The sequence below is a fragment of the Balaenoptera acutorostrata genome, chromosome 5 (genome assembly GCF_949987535.1).
Source record: "Balaenoptera acutorostrata chromosome 5, mBalAcu1.1, whole genome shotgun sequence".
NCBI lineage: Eukaryota > Metazoa > Chordata > Mammalia > Artiodactyla > Balaenopteridae > Balaenoptera > Balaenoptera acutorostrata.
Genome location: NC_080068.1, coordinates 79,297,017 through 79,320,696, shown reverse-complemented (window position 1 = coordinate 79,320,696; position 23,680 = coordinate 79,297,017). Strand labels below are relative to the sequence as shown.

General features: G+C 37.3%; 1 protein-coding gene across 5 annotated transcripts in view; it reads left to right on the top strand.

Annotated features, from left to right (window-relative positions):
• Positions 1 to 3,241: 3,241 nt before the first annotated feature.
• Positions 3,242 to 23,680, top strand: part of WDR19 (WD repeat domain 19) — an 83,518-nt gene continuing 63,079 nt past the window's right edge. Inside the window, exons 1-9 of one of the 5 annotated variants that reach the window (XM_007178816.3) lie at positions 3,242 to 3,339; positions 5,714 to 5,805; positions 6,097 to 6,162; positions 8,109 to 8,234; positions 12,548 to 12,663; positions 16,118 to 16,233; positions 19,726 to 19,806; positions 21,007 to 21,119; positions 21,401 to 21,574. In XM_007178816.3, coding sequence (XP_007178878.2) covers positions 3,334 to 3,339; positions 5,714 to 5,805; positions 6,097 to 6,162; positions 8,109 to 8,234; positions 12,548 to 12,663; positions 16,118 to 16,233; positions 19,726 to 19,806; positions 21,007 to 21,119; positions 21,401 to 21,574 — 890 coding nt within the window. In that variant the 5' untranslated portion in view covers positions 3,242 to 3,333. Of the gene's footprint in view, positions 3,431 to 5,713; positions 5,806 to 6,096; positions 6,163 to 8,108; positions 8,235 to 12,547; positions 12,664 to 16,117; positions 16,234 to 19,725; positions 19,846 to 21,006; positions 21,120 to 21,400; positions 21,575 to 23,680 lie in introns of all 5 variants that reach the window. The other 4 variants (XM_057546459.1, XM_057546461.1, XM_007178817.3 and 1 more) reach the window with 4 other exon arrangements.

Sequence of the window (23,680 nt, the reverse complement as noted above, 5' to 3'; positions counted from 1 at the left end):
ATTTCCTTGGCTGTTTGATTCATAGCCATGTATCTGCACCTAGAATCATGCTTGGCACAGAATTGGACAAAAATAATTAGCTTAATTTTGAATATTCAATTATATATATATATTTTTTAAATAAATAAATTTATTTATTTATTTATTTTTGGCTGCTGTTGGGTCTTTGTTGCTGTGCACGGGTTTTCTCTAGTTGCGGCGAGCAGGGTCTACTCTGTTGTGGTGTGTGGGCTTCTCATTGCAGTGGCTTCTCTTGTTGCAGAGCAACAGGCTCTAGGCATGTGGGCTTCAGTAGTTGTGGCTCACAGGCTCCAGAGCACAGGCTCAGTAGTTGTGGCACATGGGCTTTGTTGCTCCGTGGCATGTGGGATCTTCCTGCACCAGGGCTCGAATCCGTGTCCCCTGCATTGGCAGGTGGATTCTTAACCACTGCGCCACCAGGGAAGCCCCAGATATTATTTTTGAATACACTATCTTTCTCTAGTTATTGTTAGGCTTATTAGACTTCCTTTCTATATAATATTGGTAGGAAATTATTTATTTCCTCAAATGGCTATCATTTTAAAGTTTGGCAGTGTAAATGATAAACTGGAGGCAAATTATAAGATGATCAAACAATATTGGCATTTCCTGGAAGTGTAGTATGCAATAAAAACTTTCTGAATTTATATCTATTTATCTTTAAACTCTGAATTCCACCTAAATTTCCTAGTTTCTTTATCTGTACTTAGTGTTAAATGTCATTATTTTCCATCCCCAATCCCATGCTATCCCTCTTTCTCTTCACCTTGGAAGCTCTCCTCTTTCTCTCTTTGGAAAAACATTTTTCTGATATTATAACAAGTTATGTTATTCATTTTTCTCAATATCCTTTTAAGAAGCTTCATACCATTTTTACCAGCTTTTATAGCAGATTCTGACAAATACTTTCTCATAATGCCATACTTTTCCAGATAAATTAGAGGTTCCTGAAGATTACTATAATAACATATTTATTTATACTTAAGTAAGGAATCAATTTTAAGTTGTATAGTTTATTTTAAAAAATAGCTCTGTGCACTCTAGAATTACCCCTTCCCATAGATTGTATAACAGATTGTCTAACTCTTCAGTGAATCTCTCCCAACAAATGGACACCAGATCCTTTCCCAGATGTACAGGTTTAATCATGTTCCTGGTTCTTAAATTTTAGAATGGGAAGCTGTATTTCTCTTCTTTCCCAAATATTTTACATAAAATTTCGTATTCAGGTAAGGATACACATATTTCCAAGGTATACAAAAACTTCCAGAAGAATACCACAACTAAAAATATTTTTATCAATTTTCAAGTTCCATTATAGATGAGAAAAGTGACGCTTAGGGGGAGTTCCCTGGCAGTCCAGTGGTTAGGACTTGGCACTTTCACTGCCATGGCCCAGGTTCAATCCCTGGTTGGGGAACTAGGATTCTGCAAGCCGAGGCGCAGCCAAAAAAAAAAAGAAAAGTGAAGCTAATAATTATCCCTACAATGGCAATCATATTACAGTATATAAATGTGTCAAATTAACATGTACACCTTAAATCTACACCATGCTATGTGTCAAATATATGTTTCAATTAAAAAACAAAAGTGAAGCTGAGAAAGTTAAGGACATAATCTGTTACTAACTGGTTGTTACTGGGTTCAAATCAGTTTGTCTGCATCTTCCACCTTCTACCTCATTACCTCTAAGTATCCTTTCTCTTTTATCCACCTATTGAAATCCTACCTATTCTGTTAGCCTAATGAGAAAAACAGAATAATAAAAAACAAAAAACTAGGCATTAATTAGGATCCCTGTTTTATCTAAAATAATAATACCAAATGCTCCTTGCAGCTTAAAAATAATGAATTGAAAAGTGACTTTCAGAGGCACATACTTGGAAAAGATTTGTTGCTTTGTAAATTTAATCAACATAAAAAGGAATACAGACTGTTTTTAGTATAACAAGTATGACAAAAAAGTGGAGAGGATTTAGGAAACAAATATGGAAAGAACAGTGGCCTCAAAGTGTAATCCCCAGATGGGCATAATCAGCATCACCTGAAACGTGTTAGAAATGCAAATTCTCCACATCAACCCCAGAAGGACTAAATCAGAGACTCCAGATGGAACCGAGCAATCTGTGTTTCAGCAGGCCCTCTAGGTGAGTCTGACACCCACTAAAACTACCAGATACACAGTAAAGTTAGAGAACCAATTTTTCTAAATGATTCAGCCTCAGAAGCAGTGGAAGGAGTTGAAAAAGTTAATTTTCTTGGTATGGGGAAACTAAAAACTTTTATTAGGATTGTACGCTTTTCTATTGCTCAGTACTAAGCACCCTAATAAATGTGTTATATTATTTGACCTAAATAAATGTGTTAAATACACACATATATACCATAATTATAAATACATAGTAAAATTGGTATACATAGGGGCAAAAACTAGAGGGAAATATGCCCCCGCAAATTAATATGTTGATGTGGGATTTTTATTTTCTTTCCTTTTAACTAATTCTCCCATATCAGGTAAGCATAATACACAGAAATGTGTACGCTTTTCTCCTGTTAATTGGTCTTACGTCAGTTTAATTCTCAGGCCGTAAAGGTAAAAGTAAAATTTTGTCTCACATTCCCTAAATCTAAAAAGTCCCATTCACTCTGTTTTAAATACTACAAGGACAATTTCTGAATTTCTACTTCTCTAACCTTTTTCTCCTTCACTCAATCACCTATTAAAAACATCTCCGTTTAAATGTGCAGGTCTTGCACCCAAATTTGAACATCTGAAGATACAAATATATCCCCAGCGGAAATCAGTCTTCAACTTTAACATCCCTTTAATAGCTTCAGAGTGATCTCTTTGCGTGGATTGCTTAAGAGTATTGCCCCATGAACCAACTCCCCCCTCCTTTTATCCACACTCAGCTCCTTTCTTTTCTTGAAATTCTCAGCGCCCTCCTCTGGCTACTATTGACTTCTTAGTAGCCGGGGCCGAAATTTACGCAGGCGCTTTCCGTCGTCTCACAGAGTCAGCCTCCCCTGGGTCGCATCCAATCAAGGCCCAGCCAGAAAGCAGGGGCGCAGGAAGCCCTCGCGAGGTTCAACTTCTCTGGGCCTTGCTTCGCGGGCATCACGTGATCTCAGTCCACGCCTCCCGCTCTTCCTTGCGGAGGTCGCTACTAGGCACTGTCCTTCAGCTGGCGCTCGCTGATTGGCCATTGCTCGCGCGGTCTCCTGGGTGACGGGAACGCGGTAGCCTTCTTGGAGGAGATTGGGTGCGCCTGCGCACTTGCTAGATCGCGCGGCTGCTGCTCGAGCTTTGAGATGAAGGTAAATAACTTACGAACCCCGGGGGAGCGGGAAGAAGCCCGCCAGAGTCGCTTTGAGGATAGGAACTTGTGACCTCCCTTCGTCCTCCCGAGTGCGTGAGAAGTGGGGAAGGGAGCGGGGCGACCAGGGGAGGGGAGAGCAGGGGCGAAGTTGAAGGAACAAGGGAATAGGAAGGAAAATTGAAGAGGAGAAGGCGGGGAGGGAGGCCTCTCATTTCTGGGACCGCGGATGGAGTTGGTGCTTTGCGGGAAGAGGGAACCCCGCCACGGCTGGAAATGAGCAGACTGGATCTGAAGAGAGCCCGAACTTCGCACGGTGGAAAGAACGAGTTGTGTGAAAGCGCTTGGAGGGTCGCGGTGAAGTTGACTCGTTCGGGTGTCAGGAACTGCCTCATTTCTTGCAGCTAAACACCTGGCAAGCCGCGCGACTGCTCAGCGCCTTAAAACGAGTGAAAAGCCTGCGAAAAAATAATCTCAAATTGTATTGCCTGTGACTGGTGCAATTTACAGATCACCTGGTGGCGATGTACATGATTCACGGGGAAATCTGCACACGCAGGTCTCAAGCTCTAGAGCGTCATCCTCTGCACACAAGGTTTCTAGGCTTGGGCTTCTCGTGAATCCCATTCCCCGGTCACTGGCTACAGATCATTCACCCTTCGCTTTACCGAGCAATATCCCCTTACACACACACGCACGCACACACACGCGCACACACACACCCCGGCCCTGATCTGGCAAAGAAATGGAAAGCTTAATTTTTATAAGTTCTGGTGGCTATTAATGTGGAGATTGGAGTTGACAGACTGGTAATCTTAACTCATTTCTAAAGCTCTTCACAATTTATGAAGCACCAGAAGTAAGGAGATATTATTATTCCTGGTTTACAGTTGAGAATTCTGTGTTTGAGGCAATTTAATCGACCTGCTTTAAGCCCTACAGCTAATAAATAAAAAGCCAAATATAAATGTTGGTTTTCTGGTTGTGAAGCTAGCACCTTTTCCGGTCCATTGTATGTGTAAGGAGCGTCTGTAAACCTCCTTTGAAGAAAAATAGTTTATAAGATCACAGCCAGAGGAGGTCTACCATGAAGCTGGTAAAATTCAAGTTTAGGGACCCCTCACTTGCATGCAGGGGTTCCAGGGCAATGTGGTCATAAAATTGCAAAAGTAAGATGCTTTTATACTCCTTTTTTTTTTCTTTAAGGGTGTCTTCATGCTCCACAAAACTTGGATGCACCTGTGATTTTAGCACACCTCTTTTCAGTAGAGGTGGATTTAGTCTTTAACATAGTGAATGCCTATGATTGGTGTTCAATTTTGACCATTGGAAGAGTTTTGTGTTGCTATTCAGACTGTCAAGCCACCTGCAGTAGTCTCTAAACTTCACATGCCTACATATAGGCATCATTGTTTAACCTGTAATTTAACCTAATGTTAAAATCTACATTTATTCATCCAAACTCTTATGTTCCTAGATGTTCTAGATCAGCACTGTTTTGGTATAAATATAATGTGAGCCAATGTAACAATCTTAGTAGCCAAATTAAAATGTTTTTAAAGAAACAGGTAAGATTACTTTTCATAATATATTTTATTTTACCCAGTATATCCAAAATATTGTCATTTCAACATGTAATCAGTGTGAAAATTATCAGTGAAGATAGTTTGCATTCTCTCCTTTATAGTCTTTGAAACCCCATGCGTAGTTTATATTTACAGCACATCTAAATTTGGACTACCCACATTTCAAGTCCTCAATAAAATTCCAAGTCTACATGTGGTTTGTGGCTTCCATACTGGGTACACAGTTCTTTATTGTCTAAGTGAAAAGAATGATTTTTCAGTTGAAAAAGTGTCCACCCAATAGCCAAATTAAACACCTAATGATAAAGTAAATGTAACTGATGGGGAGAGGAAAATAATAATTTTGAAGAAAGTATAGACATTTTGTATTTCTATCAGGGTTAATATTTTTTAATAGCAATTTTGTTAAATTTAATCTCCCCAAATCTATGCTATTAATAATTAGCTAAGTTCAAGTTTAAATTATTTAAATTTTTAATAGCTATTAAACACTAAAGCCATACATTTTTATAAAATTAATATTCGAAAACATTCAAAAGCAAAAACATTTTATAGTAAATGCTCCCATATATATCGAGGTCCATACTTTACCGACCAGATTGTGGTTATTTGGTTGGTTGGTTGATTGGTCATTTTGTTTGTTACATTGTTGACTTCTTTTGGGTAAGCTCTAGCCTAAGACTTCACCATCCTGAATCCTACTGTTTTCATTATCATGTTTTGACATCTTTTCTGACCAACGCTTAATTGTATGTTTTGAAAATATAGAAATTGTGTTGTGTTTTTTAGCGTGTTTTCTCACTGCTAGAAAAGACTTGGCTTGGCACACCAATAAAGTTTACCTGGCAGAAAACATCAGGAAACTACCTTGCAGTAACAGGGTAAGAAATCAGTGAATGTTGGTAAAGCATCCTAACTCCAAATGGTTGTATGCCCATCTAACTACACTATCTGTTCAGTAGAAATTCTTGGGTGATGACTGAATGGTGGGAAAAGTAATATATTTCCATTAACATCACAATTCATAGAACCTTTTCCCTGGTAATAACTTTTTACATATAAATTATGAAAGTATCGTGAGAAAATAAAATCACTTGGGTGTATAAAAGAAACTCTTTAGAGAAATAAGAAGAAACATTTAAATCGTATCTTTGTGTTCTGATTGCTTTTAGAGCTGATCATATTGTGAAAATCTTTGATCGCCATGGTCAAAAAAGAAGTGAAATCAACTTATCTGGGTAAGTACAGTGGTAGATCCAAAACTTTTTCAAGCTTTATGGCCTAAAAAATAAAAAAACACTGACTTAAAACTATAATCAAATAGAATTTTATAACATATCTCACCTGTATCTCCTATTTTGCTTTCTCCATTTGCAAAGAGATTTGGTTTTTTATACCATAAACAGTTAATGAAATATGTATATATAGTATATGAATTAGAATTTAACGTTTATAAACATTCATACATTCACAGTTAAGCTGTAAGACAGAATTATAAATGAGTCCATGTGAAAGAATTCTTATTTAATTATAAACAAGCTTTAGTGTGTGTATATGCAGATAAGCCCATACGGCTGTAGTATTTCCTCTCTAATAGTTACTTTCTGCATACTTCTTAAAGGACAAAAACCTTATTTTAAGGAAGTCATTCTAGACTACAGTAAGCATAACATAAGCATTTTTAATGATTCAGTGTGATCATTCCCTGTATTAGTTATTTTACTGATAGTCTTAGTGGTTATTATGATGTGTAGAGTCCCTCACCTAAATGGTCTTATGCTGCCAAGCTTTTTAAATTCACATCTGCTTTCTGTAGCTTATCGCCACCATCTTTGCAAATCAGGTTGCTTTACTTCTCTCCCACCCACCTAATGCCACCATTTTAGCATTTCCCATTGCTCTCTTTTTTTTATTATTATTATTAATTTTTTTTTTCATCCAGTCAACCAAAATTTTTTTTTTAATGCTATTCTTGTCTGCTTACATTCTTTTTATTTATGTATGTATGTATGTATGTATGTATGTATGGCTGTGTTGGGTCTTCGTTTCTGTGCGAGGGCTTTCTCTAGTTGTGGCAAGCGGGGGCCACTCTTCATCGCGGTGCGCGGGCCTCTCACTATCGCGGCCTCTCGTTGCCGAGCACAGGCTCCAGACGCGCAAAATCTCTGAAAATATTATAGAAAATTAAGATCCCAAAACATATTTTATTTATTTATTTTTAACTTTTTTTATTTTTGGCCACACAGGGTGGCATGTGGGATCTTAGTTCCCTGACCAGGGATCGAACCCATGCCCCCTACATTGGGAGCACGGAGTCTTAACCACTGGACCACCAGGGAAGTCCCCCAAAACATATTTTAACAGTTCGAAGAATAAAATAACTGAATACCCAGCTATCTTATGTAAAGCTGAGTATGGCTTAGCCAGTACCCAAGAACAGAGGGTCTCCAAATGAAATATAGCATCAGAGAAGGAAGGAAAGGTTAATCTTCAAGGAAGTTCTTAAATTATAATAAACATTTGGAGTAATTTTAAACAGTAAGAAACATGTTAAATAGAGCATTTCCTATTTATAACTATTTTGTTATCTTAATTGAATCACTCTTATTCTATTAAGATATGAAATGAAAATAAACTTTCTTACTCACTATTTCAGAAATCAGTCTTTCTTGTTGTTTGCAGTCCTATGCCTACCCAGCCTTGATCTGTTCAATACACAGTTTATCTAGTTATAACATCATTTCTTATTAGTACCTACTTTTTCCCTCTGTAAATCTGAAATAACCTTTCGAAAGTTGATCATACAAATTTCCTCTTGATTCCAGATGTGATTCCTTTCCAGAGGTGCTTGATGAGTTTGTTTTACCAAAGGGCCAGGCTCTTTATAGGTGTTGAGAAAATCTGCTAACTTATTAGGTATAATTATATTTAATATAGTATATGAAAATGATATTTAAAATAGAATTAAAAATGTTTCCATCCCCTCAACAATAACATAATTGGTGTTAGTTTTATCCAGGCACTGAATGGTGAGTTATATTTCTCACTTTAGAAAGTTTATGACGTATTCAAAAATAGATTGAATGGTCTTGTTATAGACAAAAATCACAAATAGTTGAGTGTTTAAATTTCTTTCCCTACTTGAAAAAAATGCATAGTGATGTTTTGCTCTCTTTTTAAAAAGTAACTGTGTTGCTATGGATTGGGATAAGGATGGAGATATCCTAGCAGTGATTGCTGAGAAATCCAGTTGCATTTATCTATGGGATGCCAACACAAACAAAACCAGCCAGTTAGACAGTGGCATGAGGTAAGGATAACTTTTTTTATATTTTAAATCTTCACTTAGAAATATCATTATTTGCAGATTTGATGCTACAAACACTACTTTCATTATAAAGATGCATTGATAAGTTATTTTCTTATAAAGGAAAAAGTTCATTTCTTTTTAAATTGTTATATATAATCCTATTAATTTTGTTCAGTTAATTAGAATAAAGTTGTTATGATTGTAAAATATGACTTCTTAAAAAGTTGCTTTCAATGGAACAGACTAAAATGTCCAAAGAAGAGAGAAAATGTATATGGGAAAATCTGGAGATGGGATTGGCTGCAGGCATGGCTAGATCAAGGGGTTCTAATGATGCAGTCAAGACTGTCTCCATCTCTCGGCTCTTCCTTTCTCTGTATTGACTTCTTCTAAGACTCTCTCTCTTTTTTAAATTTTACTGAAGTGTAGTTGATTTATAATGTGTTAATTTCTGCTGTACAGCAAACTGATTAAGTTAAACATATATATATTCTTCTTCATATTCTTTTCCATTATGGTTTATCACAGGATATTGAATATAGTTCCCTGTGCTATACAATAAGACCTTGTTGTTTATCCATCCTATATATGTAAGCAGACTCTTGATGGCTACTGGCAGGTATCAGCTTATACCATTCTTCACAGCAAGTTATGCCAGAGAAAAGAGCATGCCCCTGTCACATTACTAGTGTCCACTCATTTCTTCAGAAGGTCTCTGAATAAGGTAGGCAGGGCCATGGCGTTGATAATCCTACCCAGTGAAGAGTGGAGTGAGGGTGGGGCAGTTCACAAGTGGGAAAAATCCTGGGCAGACAGAATAAATTGCAGGTCTCTGCTAAAATGGAAACCATTTTGCCATATGGAAAAGAAAAACCTGTAGGTATTTACAACTAAAACTGCAATTTTGACCTTGGACAAATTGCTTAACCTCTCTTTAAGCCTCAATTTCTTCATATATGTAAAGAGTGTATAGTAATAATAATCTGCTTCATGGCATCATGTGGCCTGCAGGTGGGCAGGAAGAGATCACACACATACCGTAAGATTAGACTATACTTTTCCAACTTACTTACCAAGGAATAACAGAGCAGGACCAAACATCACCTTAGCGCAGGTTCTCTTGACCCTCCAAAGTGACGCACGAGACATGCATCCACAGGCAATAGTGTCTGAACAACATCAAGTCTTGCTAGGTCTGAGAACCTTCATTTCTTGTTCTGTCCTTTAACACTTCGGTACATCACTTTTCAGAAGGATTTTACACACCCTGTGTACTTCCATTCAAGAGGATGTTTATAAACATCAAGTGTTGCTTCTTGAACCAAATTGAGCATCAGTGAGGCCACATCCTGACCCAGAGAAAAATGCATAATTAATCCCAGGTGTTTCGAATTGGCAGCTATGCCTCCCACTGTCTATCTTCCCCCGCTTCCATTTTCTCACATCATCTCAGGATTGTTGTGACAGTTAATTGTATGCAGTGGCCAGGCACCAAAATAAGAACTGAGGGAACAGTAGATGTTATTGTAATTATCAATAAGGTAAAATTAAGGGTGTTTTACTGTTGCTATTAATATTTTAATGTCTAAAGGCCTTTGGCTATAGAAAGGTATACCTACTACTATTTGTTTTTTTGTTAATGATCAATCTAATATATCATGATAGTTAACAATTTTGAATATCAAGTTTGCAAAATTTTCTTAAATATTTTGCAAACTTAAGTTTCCTTTAAACAATTAAAATTTCATTTACAAATTTAATCTGATTAGATTCTTCTGTGCACTTCAAACAAATAATTCACAAAGCGTCAAATATAATTATTACAAAAGTTGCTGCAATGCCAGTTAACTATCTTAAATTATTAGGTTAGCACAATGGGTTGAATTTATTTCATCATTTTTACTAAATGTATTTTTTCTACCTTTTTAAGATTATAGTGGTACTTACCCTGATCCTACCTAGGCCTACAGCAGTAATCATTTAGTTTTTTACCTGGGATACATCAATTTTTTCAGAGAATTTCTGAGTACAGCATCTGGTTCATCAACCAATTGATTCTTGGTTGGATCATGGGACATGGTTGCTTCTCCCAAGGCCATTCACACCCGAGTACTAGTCGCCCTACTCAGCTTCTTTTCTAATTGACCTTCAACTGTCATATCAGCAAGAATTTTATAAACCTGTGCCTTTCACATAGGTTGCCTTTTTTTGTAGCCAGGTGCATTTTCCTATAATAATATATTCATTACATTTTTCTTGGCCAGAAATATGTGTGATTATTATATGTTGGCCTGATCTGTTAGCATAATTGGAAACATATTTATGTCTTAGGACCTTACTGTACTTTGTAGGACCTTCTAGAGGTCTTATCTTCTAAGAGAGGAAGGATGAAGCCCATTCAGCTAACTCTTCTTTTGAAGACATTTGATTACTTGATCTTCTTGGAATACACTATTTAACCCTCTTTCTAGTTGGTTGTTGTGTGACAGTTAGTACTGATAAACTGTTGACTGGACTAATATTGTTAACACTACTCTTACTATATGTGACCACAGTTGCTAATCAGACCTTGTTCTTGTCATATAGTTCCTCTTTTCTCTGGTACTATTTAGCTCACTCCAATTTTTTAAATTCATGTTTTCTGAGCAGCAGACTCCAAAACAGGATTAAATGTGTAAAGTGTTTATCACAGGAAATATCTGTGAGGGAACAGAGAGGGAGAAGAGGTTAGAAGAGCCGTCAGACCACAGTGCATGTCTGACCCTTGTAAAGGAGAGAGGGAAGAAAGAAAGGGGGGTAGAAACATCGGGGACCACAGCACAGTTCTAAAAAGTTCACCTAGGCCCAGTCTGAGCCAAGGTTACCATCAAAGGAGCCCTGTACCTCCCAGGGATGGGCCTCAGCAGGACCCCTGCCATGCACAGTCATTGTCTGGGAGCAACCCCGTGGGAAGGTGTGGTCCCAGCATGTTGAGGTGATGGATTCCAGTGCCTAGCAGCTGGGGGCCTTGGTCAGTTACACTTTCTATAGTTAGAGATCTGAGAGGCATGTTCTCAGGGCTGCTGTACCTGCTTAAACTGAGAGATAAATGCATATTTATCTTTTATAAAATATGTACTTAATATCTTTTATAAAGTATACTGTATACTTAATATATTCAATAATTGTAAATATATACTCAATTGAAGAAACCTAGCAGCCTGGTATATTAATACTTCTTATTAAAATTAATTTTTAGCTAAACATTTTATTACATTCACTTATTATTACAACTAACTTTTCCTATGCTTTAAGTGAACTTTTGTCTTCCAAGTATCATTAGGTTTTATGGCCTGTCACAAACTCAACTTGTTTCAATTAAATATGTAATTTTTAATGCTCAAATTCCCCTAATTTAGCCAGAGGAGTCCCCTTTAAGCTGACTCTTTTGTCCTTTTATTACTGCCCTCAACATTCTTGAAAGCTGTGTTGCTTTCTGAAAACAGTAGCTTGATCTATCAGTGACTCGCAAAGTTTAGCTGCATCAGAATCACCTGGAGAGCTTATGAAAACACAGCCAGCTGGGCACCACCCGCAGAGTTTCTCATGCAGTAGGACAGGGGTGGGATCTGGGGACTAGCATTTCTGAAGTTCCCAGGTGATGATGCTGGTCCTGGGATTGTATTTTCATAACCACTTTTCTAGATCCATTGTGATTTCTTTCCTCAGTATATAAATGAGCTACTCTCCAAGGAGTCTTGATTCCCTTTAGTAGAGGATTGTATAAAAGTTCAACCTTTGGATCCTAGAATGCGCAGTAAGAACTGGTGGTAGGCAAACGTGCTTTCTACCTCCTTCTGAGCTACTCTTAACAGTGACAGAGCTGGGAAATATATGTCCTTTTTCATGAATCATGAATTCCCAATGCTTTTTCCAATTTAGTATATCGTATAGTTGGACACTACTTTTTTTTAAAGCATGAGATGTTATCATCCATGAAGATTTTTACCACAATTAGAGTTACAACTATCATTAGTAGACAAATTAATAAGTATCTCATCATGAGTCATCTGATGAAATTTGAGATTCCATCGTGACTGAATTGAAGCCTATATTCATCATACATTTGTATTTTAAGTCTCACTCACCTAAGATCATTTCATAGTGTCTCAGAATGTCTTTAGCACTTCTTCGTTGTCCTAAAGCATTAAGTTGTAATTTTGTACTTCAGCTTCTAAGTAGATGTTAAAACTATTCATGAAGTACTTTTTAAAAGGACTACTTAGGGGGTTATAATTGTGAATTGTTTAGTAATTTGTGTCTTAATGTTACAGGGATCAATTGTCTTTCCTTCTTTGGTCAAAATTTGGAAGTTTCCTGGCTGTTGGAACTGTTAAAGGAAATTTGCTTATTTATAATCGTCAGACATCTCGAAAGATTCCTGTCCTTGGTAGGTTGTAGCTGGAAACACTGCTAAGTATTTGAGATGCTTTACATAAATGTAAATTTTACCACCTCAGATTTCCCTGATATTGCAAGAGAAATTTTGTAGTTTAAAATTAAGACTTCCCTGGTCAAGCCATACATCTATCTAAACTAGAAGATCCATCTTCACTACCTACTAAGAGTTTCCCAGGCTATGTAACTGGTTGCCCTAGGGTGAGCCTGTGCCTTTGGACACCAGTACATTAATAGCATGGCTTCCAACTGTACCTTTCTCACCCAGATTGTGCCTCTGGCATGGAATAACTCAGATGCATATCAACACATTAGTAGATGGGCTAAAACATTTGGTGGCTTCTTGGACAGAGTATATCCAGATTCCTAATTCTGACCCCTCACTCTCTCCAAACACCAATTTAATCTAGCAGTGGACTTCGAGTTATATTTCCCTCAGGGTGTATGACTGGAGGGTATGTGTGTCTAATCCTCTGACCTTCTTGGTTCAGTCTCATTGATTCCCCCAGCCTCTGGTCACCTAGCATCTGCCCTCAGACTCCCCAGGAGGGAACAGTATCGATTCTTTTCAGTTATTGTAACATCATGCTGGTGAATGGTGAAACAGTGGGCTTAATTACATACAGGTGGCCAATATAATTTACCACTAATGAAAGAATTAAATCCTGGAGATAATAGTGCCCACAGAATACTTGAGAAAGTGCCTTTCAATTAAGGACACTTGTTCATTTCAAATTATTTTCACATATATGTATATCTTTCATAGGAATATTTTTAGTGCTCTACCTAAACAGTTATGTCATTGATCCACTTGAAAAATTAAACTAAAAACTTTTGAGTTACAAAACTCTGCTTTCACCATATAAATTAGTTTGACTTAAGTAGGCACTTTCTGTCTCCCACTTCATTTACAGGTATATTCTACCAGTTAACTTATAAGCCCTAGAAATTTTGACACTTGAGGTATAAGAAAATAATTTGTCAAAGCATGATTATTTTGTGTCAGTATCTGTCATATATACATGATTTTATATGTGATCTTTGTATTTAGTATGAATATTGATTCTAATCTCAGCTAATTTAATTCACTGTGTAAAATGGAAAAGATTCAGGCTAATTATATATTTTAGGTCCTTTACCTGCCTCTTTCAGAGTTAGTTGTGATTTGTGGCTCTGCTTTTTTTCCTTTGAAATAATTTACTTTCCTAAAGCCAAGGCATTTTACTTCCAATAGCAGCTGCACGAATGCATGGTTTTTACGGTAGCTAATGTCTGTTACCTTGTTTCATCATGCTCTGATTTATTTCCTTGAACTAGACTAGATATAGGCAGTTCTCACTTTGCATGCTTCTAACATGCATGAATTTCATTGTTCACAGTGTACCTAATATTGCCAGTCTCCCAATAACATGATTTACATTTCAGTGGCCATAGTATGGTAACTATAAGTTAATACTAATTAAATGAGTCAATACGTGTAAAGTGCCCAGAACACTGTTAAGTAAGCACGTAAAACATGTTAACTGTTATCAGTGAAGTTAAGGCTAACCTGAATTCTGAGCACTAGAAGAAAAGGAGAGATTTTCTTCTCCCTTTCTTGAGTATAGAAAGAAGTTTGTCTTTGGCATCTTTCCACCTCTCTTCATGTACTCCTTTTTTCCCTTCTAACACCCATTATTTTGGACACCCAGTTCCAGTGTACCACTTAATCTATGATCAGCAAAATCTCCTATTTCCCAGTCTCTTCTCTGAATGTTCCCTTCACTTTTGTGCTCTGGTCTTCTGATTTGAAATAATACCTCTATAGTCCCATATTTATCTCTTCCAAACTTTAGACTCATACATCCAGCTGCTTACTCAACATCTCCAATGAGATTTCTAGTAAACACTTCAAATTTAATATCACCAAAACCAATAGTTTTCCCTCTTATCATTGATGGCATTCCATCCTTTTAGATACTTAAGCCAAACCTTATCATCATCCTTGACCCTTATCTTTCTCCTACTTTCCATACCTAATTTGCCAGAAAATCTAGTAGGATCTATCTCCAGATATCTCCAGAATCAAGACTGTTCTCATCACCTTTACTGCTGCCACCATGGTGTGGGGCTCAGACATCTTTGACCTGGATTTCTGGAATATCTTAACTGGTCTCCCTGCTTCAGATCTTGCCCTGCTATAGAATATCCTCAACCCGGAGGCCACAGTGAGGTTTCTGCTCGGAACTCTCCAGTGGCTCTCCATGTCACCCAGGGTCAAAGTCCTCACTATGGCCAGCCAAGCCCTCTGTGACCTGGCCCTTGGCGACTCTCTGACTTCATCTCTTACTCATCTGCCGGGACTTCACAGCCATACTGTCCTCCTACCTGAGCCTCTGACACACTTGGCACACTCTGGCCTCAGGGTCTACTCACTTAACGACTATTTATTTAGAGCCTGCCTTCTGCATACATACTGTATTAGGTTCTGTAAGGGATACATGAATAAAATAAACATGATCTCTGTCTCAATAACAGCTAAAATAGCTAACATTTATATAGCATTTCCTATATGCCTGGCACTCTTCTAAGTGCTTTAACTCGTTTGATCCTCAACCCCTATGAGAGAGCTCCTACTATTATCCCCAATTTTTGGATGATGTGACTAAGGAATAGAAAGGTTAAGTCACTTACCCATGGTTTTGCAGTAAGTGGTGGAGCCACTTATTCAAAATAGGCAGTCTGCCTCCAGAATCTGTATACTTAATTAACCTTGGGGCTCTTGAGTATTTATCTATCCCAGGACCTTCGACAAATGCCCTCAGTGTCAAGCATGCAATTTGCACCCCAAAATGTGGTTTTTGCACTGTCTAGATTGCTCAATAAAAAAAACGTCCTGATACTTAGTGGCTATCTAATATCCCTCACTAGCTAAATGAGTCAATTTTTAACACAAGTCTCACTAGGGTGCCTTCATATTTGTACCTCAGTGTCATCATGAATCATTGTATGTCCTTTAGTTATATACGAATAGTCAAAACTGTGACGTTGAATCTGCTTATGCCAAGGGTCTCCCACACTGTGAAGCTGAATATAGTAAAGATAGCTTTGGTGCTTTGAGATTTAAGCACATTTTGTGCTTAAGACATTATTGTGATAGGTTTGGTTATATGGTAAACAAACAAACTTGTCAAGGGGTGGAATATCTTTTTACGTTAGGACCTATGCTCATATGCACATAAAAAATTGGAAAACAGGATTGCCCTCATATGCCTGTATCTTGATTTACAACTTGGTAATAAACTGTTTTAAATAAGGTTGCTTAGACACTAACTGCTTTGATGAGATTTAAAATTTCTTGTCTGTTTAATTTCCATGGTATATTACCTAAACTTTCAGATTAACATCACAGATATCTAAAATTTTTTTTGAGAAATCAATATGTACAAAAATCATCTCTTTTTCAGGAAAACATACTAAGAGAATCACATGTGGATGTTGGAATGCAGAAAACATGCTTGCTTTAGGTGGTGAAGATAAAATGATTACAGTTAGTAATCAGGAAGGTGACACGATAAGACAGGTAATACAGTAACATCTCTTTGGTCTGCTATATTCAAATTTTCTTCCAAAACAAAGTTTGTCTATCAAACTGATCTATAAAATTTAAAAATCTCTATGTGAGATATGTATACAGTAACTTCACATTCTAAACATCAAATTTTTTTAATGTATTAGGACATTTTTCTTTAATATGAATACTTTATCCAAATATCCTCCTTTGTACATTTCCCATTGGCTAGTATTAGCATGGATTATCAGCTCTGTGGTTATAGTCAAACAGTATATTTGTGAAATAACTCTTATTTTATATATGTATATTTACAGCCTAAATGTTAACAACTGGACTCAGAGTCAGGTAATGTAATCAACTGCCTGATTCTAAAGCCCACTCCTTTAGCTGATATGTTAAATTGCTTCCAAAACTAATCCTAATTAAATTTAATTTTAGGGTTAAATTTTACTGATGTTCAAATTTCCCAAGATTGATTAGATCTTCAGAGGCTCTTCTCAAGGGAATTTGTATTACCCGTAGCTATAGAAGCTCACCAGTGGCAAAATTTCACTTTGGATGACTTGGCTTATGATTTATTACTTCTAGAGCAATGTTGACATTCTTTGAATACCTGCTAGTTACATGGCACTGTGCTATGTACTGTAGAAGACATATGAAATATGACTACAGAAGAAATATGAAATATGGCCCTATATTAACTATCTATTGCTGCATAATAAATTACCCCCAAAACTTAGCAGTTTAAAACAACAAACATTGCTTTGCAGTTTTTGTGGATGAGGAATCCAGGTGCAGCTAAGCTGGGTGCTTCTGCCTCAGGATCTCTCATGAGGCTGCAATCATTTTATCAGTCTGAACTGCAGTCTTATCTGAAGGCTTGACTGGGGACCACAACAAAGCAGCTGGCAAGGGAGTGAGAATAGTCATTCAAGACTTAAGCTGCAATCATTAATAAATTACCTGATCTCAAAATTATTTTTGCTGTATTCTGTTCTCTAGAGGTGAGTCACTAGGCCCAGGCTACAATGAGGGGCCGGGATGGGGATTACACAAAGGCATGAATACCAGGAGGTGAGGATCATTCCAGACCATCTTAGAGGCTGCCCACCATAGGCCCCCTACTCTCAAGAAGAGAAAACGAATCATGATAAAACATATATCATCTTATATGATTATCAAATTGTGTGATATAGCTTACAAGTCCTATAACATTTGTGAGATAGAGGAGATAAATGAAAGTTGGATTGTGAATCTGTAAGAGAGAAGATGATCTAAATCCGTCAGGGTGTAGGCTAAACTATTGTAACAACGAGACCCAAAATTACAAGGACTCTAAGAATATGGTAGTTTGGGTGGTTTTTCCTCTTTCTTTTTCTCATAAAACAGAGAGGGGTAAGCATGTCATCTATGTATCTCTGCTTCTCAAGGTTGTATAAAGTCCCCCTTCCTTCCTTCCCCTCCCTTCCTTCCATCTTATTGCTCTGCCATTTTCTAGGGTGTTTTGCCCTCATGTGCATGGTTAAAGGAAGCATACCAGCACCTCATTTCAGCCCCAGGGAAGGGAAAAAGAGAAGTGGAGTGCAAGAAATTTGTGAACGACCTAATCTGGAAGATGCAATCATAATTTCCATTCGTATCATATGACCAGAACCTAGTTATATGGTCACACCTTGCTGCTGCCAAGGAAGCTGCAAATTTAGTCTGCCTAGGTGATCATGTGCCCTGCTAAAACTTGTTTTAATGGGTATTGTAAGACATTTAGCAGTCGCTATCATTCACTCCAAGCAGAACAGAACAAAGATAAGAGGAAAAACTTATTACAGCTTGTTCATGGCTTATTCCAGACTGGACTGACTGAAGATTTGGGCTTTGATTGAGAATTTATAGAAGATAAGTCTGAAGAAGAAAGTTGGTTCTTGTATCTGGAAAGCTTTGAAAGTGAGATAGAAGTAACTCAATCATGTTGAGCAGACCATAGCATGATTACAATGGTTCTTAAGGAAGGTTAATATGGCATTACAATAAAGTTGTTAAAAAAATATATATATATAGCATTACTGTAAAAAATAGTTTCTAGAAACCTTGTAATTTTGATCCATCTATACTGGTGTCCTTTAGAATTAGAATCTACAGGTCCCCCCTCTTGTATCCATATCACACATCATCAGTAGATATTGGCACTTTTTTTCTTCACTGAATCAAGACCTTAGAATACTTTTCTACACATAACATCCAAGGAAGCCATTACCACTGAGCCATTATTAACATACAAGACAACTATTTCCCATTTTTAATCCCCAAGAACTATGCTTCCAGAATTTGGCATACTACTTAAGTTATGATGCCGTAAACAAAACATACGTTATAAGTATTGTTTTGTCTGGTATTTTCTCTGCATTGCTTTGACTTGGCTATTCTGCAGAGCACTCCATTGTAACTTGTGTGGATTTATCTTTATTTATCCTGCTGAGGACTTGTCTTGCTTCCTGAATCTGAAGATTGCTGTCTTTCATCAATCCTGGAAAGTTCTTAGTCATTATCTCTTTGAAATTCACCTCTTGCCCTTTCTATTCTGTCTTTCCAGAGCAACTGTTAGACATATGTTGGATCTTCTTATATCTCTTGATCTCTCTTTCATAGTTTCTTTTTGTCACCCTTTGCAATCTTCAGGATAATTTCCTCAAATCAGTTAACTTATTCTTTCTTCAAATTTGTCTAATCTTCTGTCCATCCCATTGAGTCTTTATTTTAATGGCTCTACTTTTTATTTGTAGAAAGTACTTTGTAGTTCTTTTTTAAATCTGCCTGGACTTTTTAAAGAAAGTGTTGTCTTTTCTTATATTTATGAGTCCTTTTATGTTTTTAGCCATTTTAAATGTATTTATTTTATGATCTCTTTCTGATAATTCTGTTCTTTTTAGATCTGGTGACTCTTCCTCTTGATCCATTGTTTGTTTCTGAGTTTTCTCATTTTGAATTGTGAGCTCATCTCCAGCAGGGCTTGACTGTGGAAGTTTTTGCAGCCTTTGAAGAGGCTTTAGATTCGTTTTGGCCAAACACTGCAGGGAGTTTCTAGACCACTCAAAGTATAACTTTGGACCTTAGACCACAATGAGCATAGGAGGGAAAGTCTTTGATTTGAAAAGAATTTTTTCTGACCCAAAGCCCAGCTTGAGCCAAATGGGCTTCCTTATTGTCTCCCTTTACCAGCTGCTGCTCTGGATATCTGCAGCATCAGTTTCTGCACACACTTTGGTTTTCAATTTGATCTTTGCTTATGGTCCCTGGAAATCTTCCTAACCTTCTTTCAAGCTTATCTTAGCCATTTAATAAGATACGTGTTCAGTTTCATCCAGAATTTCTAGAAGTTTGTAGCAGTGGGATTTTCAGGTTGTTAGTCCAACCTGTAACAGAAATGAAAGCAAGTTACCTGTTTTAGTAATAGAATGAATTTGAGTTTGGGGTTTATTCATAGTGATAGTATTTTCACCTTTTCAGACACCAGTGAGATCAGAGCCTAGCGACATGCAGTTTTCCATGATGAAGACTGATGACCGCACCTCCACTGCTGAAAGCACAGTAAGAGTTCTAAATCAAATCCAGGCCCAAATTATTTTGGTAATTTTTTAGGATATTCTGTCTCCTTTTCTAGTATGGTTCAGAATCTATAGTGATAAATAAATTATAGTCCTTCCCTTATTAAACCAATGCAGGCCCCAGTTTCTCAGGCCTAAATGTTTTTTCTGCTGCCACCTAATATCACAGCAAGTGAGGACAGCTTCCTGTTACACTTGCTGCTTTTCTTATTCTTACGGTAGCAAAAACAGTGAGGGCACCTTGAAAAGCAAGAGTATTGATTTCTCTATCTTTTTTTTTATTTTCACTCTATCAGATGTGGGGACCAGAGCTCTGGAAATTATAGTTTTATTTTTTTAATACCTTAGATTGTTTTCCCTGCCACATTTTAACATTCTGAAATCCAGATGATTTTCACAATCAACAAGAATATATTTAACGAAGTAATGTTCCTTTATTTCTCAAAAAGCTATTATTAAAGTGATAATAACTTCTAACTGGTAGCGTCTTAGAATCAAGGAAATATATCAAAGTGTTTCTCTTTACATATATATATCCATTACCCTTAATGAGCCCAAATAAGTAATGCACTCTTTTCTCTCCCCAACACAGTTAGACCCTCAACTGAGAATTATAGTTAAGTGCCGACTTGTACCAGCGGGATAGTAGTCTAGCCACATTGACCAGTACCCTGCAGGTGATGGGAAGAGTGATGCTATAAAAAGCCGAGCTAGATTATCCACACAGGTGTGGACCTGTAATCCCAGATAGCCCAAAATCAAAATCAGACGGCCTTAGGATAGAAGACTCTCTATACTCCAGATATGAATTCAGTTTTTTTTTTTTTTTTTTTATGAATTCAGTTTTAACGGAACTATGTCAGACCTACCTTCCTGTACTGCACAGGACTCATATTAGAGGTACAGAGAATTTTAAAAGGTTATTCCATCGAGCTATTTTAGTGTACTTCCAAGGGTGTATTGCATATATGTGAAGCCAAGGATCCTTCCCAGACTGTATATTAGTAAAATTTTACAAATGTTTTGAGTTAGTCATATTGTTACCTTACTAATTATAACATTTAACATGCTAAATTTGGCTCATTGTTTTTCTAAATTAGGTTTATGCTGTTTGGATTTGCTTATTAGTCTTTTCATGAAGTACTGAGTAATTCATTTCATAATCTCTTTTATTTTCTGGCAGATAAGTGTAGTGGTTGGCAAGAAAACTTTGTTTCTTTTTAATCTGAATGAACCAGATAGCCCAATTGATCTGGAGTTTCAGCAGCGCTACGGCAACATTGTCTGCTATAGTTGGTATGTACAAAAGCTCATTACAGAAGGATACCCCTGTGTTTTCCCTTACTAATTATAATATATTTAATTTTTGTCTGTAGCATTTTCACTTCTCTATGTAACATTTTCTGGATTACAGTCTATGATTTATTATGTGGAACTACCTAGCATATTATCTGGCAAATAGGCCCTTGATAAATTATATTCTCGAATTCCTTAGTTTTAAGGTATTTACTTATTTACTGTATTGCAAATGATAGTTAATCTCCCTTTTTACTGTGTTATTGCCTTCGTTGCTATAGGTATGGTGATGGCTACATCTTGATTGGTTTTTCACGTGGAATTTTTGTGGTCATTTCCACTCATATTCGAGAGATCGGTCAAGAGATATTTCAGGCTCGTGACCATAAAGATAGTCTAACCAGTATTGCAGTATCACAGACCCTTAACAAAGCTGCTACATGTGGTGATAACTGGTAAGTTATATTCACATAGTCCCAGGAAAGCTTATATAAGGAACATTCAAGAGATTCACCAAGACATTGTTAACTAATGTGAATCTATCAACCATAGTTGCACTGTTAGAATATGTTCACAATTGAAAATTCCTAACGTGCCTTTACCTCTGCCTTTAACACTCGGGGTAATACCTAAAATACTAAATGCGTGCTAAATACAAAACCTAAAATGGAGTATGCTTGAAAATCAATCTTAAAAATAAAATAGGCACACTCCACCCTGTCACTCTCACTGAATACAGCCATAAAACCTGAACAGAATCCATGGAACAGCTATTTAAGGACTCTGAAAAGTAAATAGTAGCAGGCAGATTGGAGAAGAAGGCCATCGTTTGAAGTATCACTGAGCCAGCAGCGAGTCTCCCATTTGTCTTCTGGTCTCTCTCAGCCAGGACTCAAGGCAGCCTGAAACCCGGACCCTGGATGTAAGCACTGGGGCAGAGAGAGAGAACTCTGAGAGAAGCCCTTTAGTTCTGGCTCAAGTTGCAGGAAAGAGAACTAACACTCAGAGAAAGTTGGGGAAATCCCCCTATTTTTTTTTTTTTGTCTTTCTTTGTTCTCTCATGCCCCCAGCCACCAAGCAGTCTCACCATGGCAGTGACAGCAAGGACCCACAGGCACCTAAAACTCTGATGGAGGGTAACCTTCCTCTCCAATTGGAGGAGCTGTGGTCCCAAGAAGGTGGGGCCTATCCTTGTTCTTTACTTTTCTCTCTGTCCTCTCACTACGTGGCTGCAGGCACAGTTGTAGGAGATACAAGGCAGAGCAGAGCAACTAGAGCCCCAGCTTTCCTGCTGGAAGACCAAAAAGCAGAGCCCCAGGGAACCAGAATATACCAGGGAGGTCCTGGAGAAGGAGAAACTCTGGAAAGCAACCCTATAAAGATATTTATGAACTCCCAGGTTCATCCCTGAGCTGTGTGTGTGTATCACATCCTAAACACATACCAAAGACTTTGAGAACTGAAATAAGGGATAGATCATAGCCCAGGTCCTATACTGGCCAAAGAGTAAGGCATACAGGGACATATCCAAGTACCACTGCAAAGGCTTTGGAAGTGGAACTGACATTGAAATCATAACCCACAGAAGGCTGGTTAAAATGTGTGGCCTGAACCCAACTGGGCTGATTGCCTGCTTAAAAAAAGAAAAAAAAAATTAACCTTCTCTGTGGGATTTAAACAAGACAGAGTGTCATAACATAATATTCAAAATGTCCAGAATATAACCCCAAATTACTTGACATATGAAGAATCAGGGAAATTTCAACTCACTTGAGAAATGGCAATCAAAAGACACCAATGCCAAGATGATGGAAATAGCAGCTATTATAAAAATGCTCCAAGAAGTAAGGGCTAGCATTCTCAAAACAGATGGGAACAGTCTCAGAAAAGAAACACAGCCTATAAAGAAGAACCAAATGGAAATTCTAGGACTGAAAACATAATATTAATGCAGTGTATGTAACACCAGAATGGAAATCACAGAGTAAAAGAGTTGGTGAAGTTGAAGGTAGAGCAATAGAAATATCCATTCAGAACCCAGAGGAAAAAAAGATCAGAAAAAAAAAAAAAAATGAGCAGAGCCTCAGGGACCTGTGAAACTACCAAAGGTCTAACATTTGTGTCTTAAGAATCTCAGACATAATGGCCGGAAACTCTCACATTTGGCAAAAGACATAAACCTATATATTATAGAAGCTCAGCAAACTCCAAAAGGGTAAATCCAAAGAAATCTAGACCCAGACACATCATAATCAAACTGCTAAAAACTAAAGGCAAAGAAAAGATTTTGAAAGCAGCCAGAGAACATTTTGAATGACAGCAGATTTCTCACCATAAACCATAGAGGCCAGAAGGAAACTCACAACATTCTTAAAGTGCTGAAAGAAAAGAATTGTTAACCAAACCTCTATCTATATCCAGTAAAAATATCCATCAGTAATGAAGGTGAAATAAAAACATTCTCAGATGAAGGAGAATGAAGAGAATTTACTGCCAGTGGACCTCCTCTAAAAGAATTGCTGAAGGAGGTTCTTCAGATAGAAGAAAACAGATGACAGAAG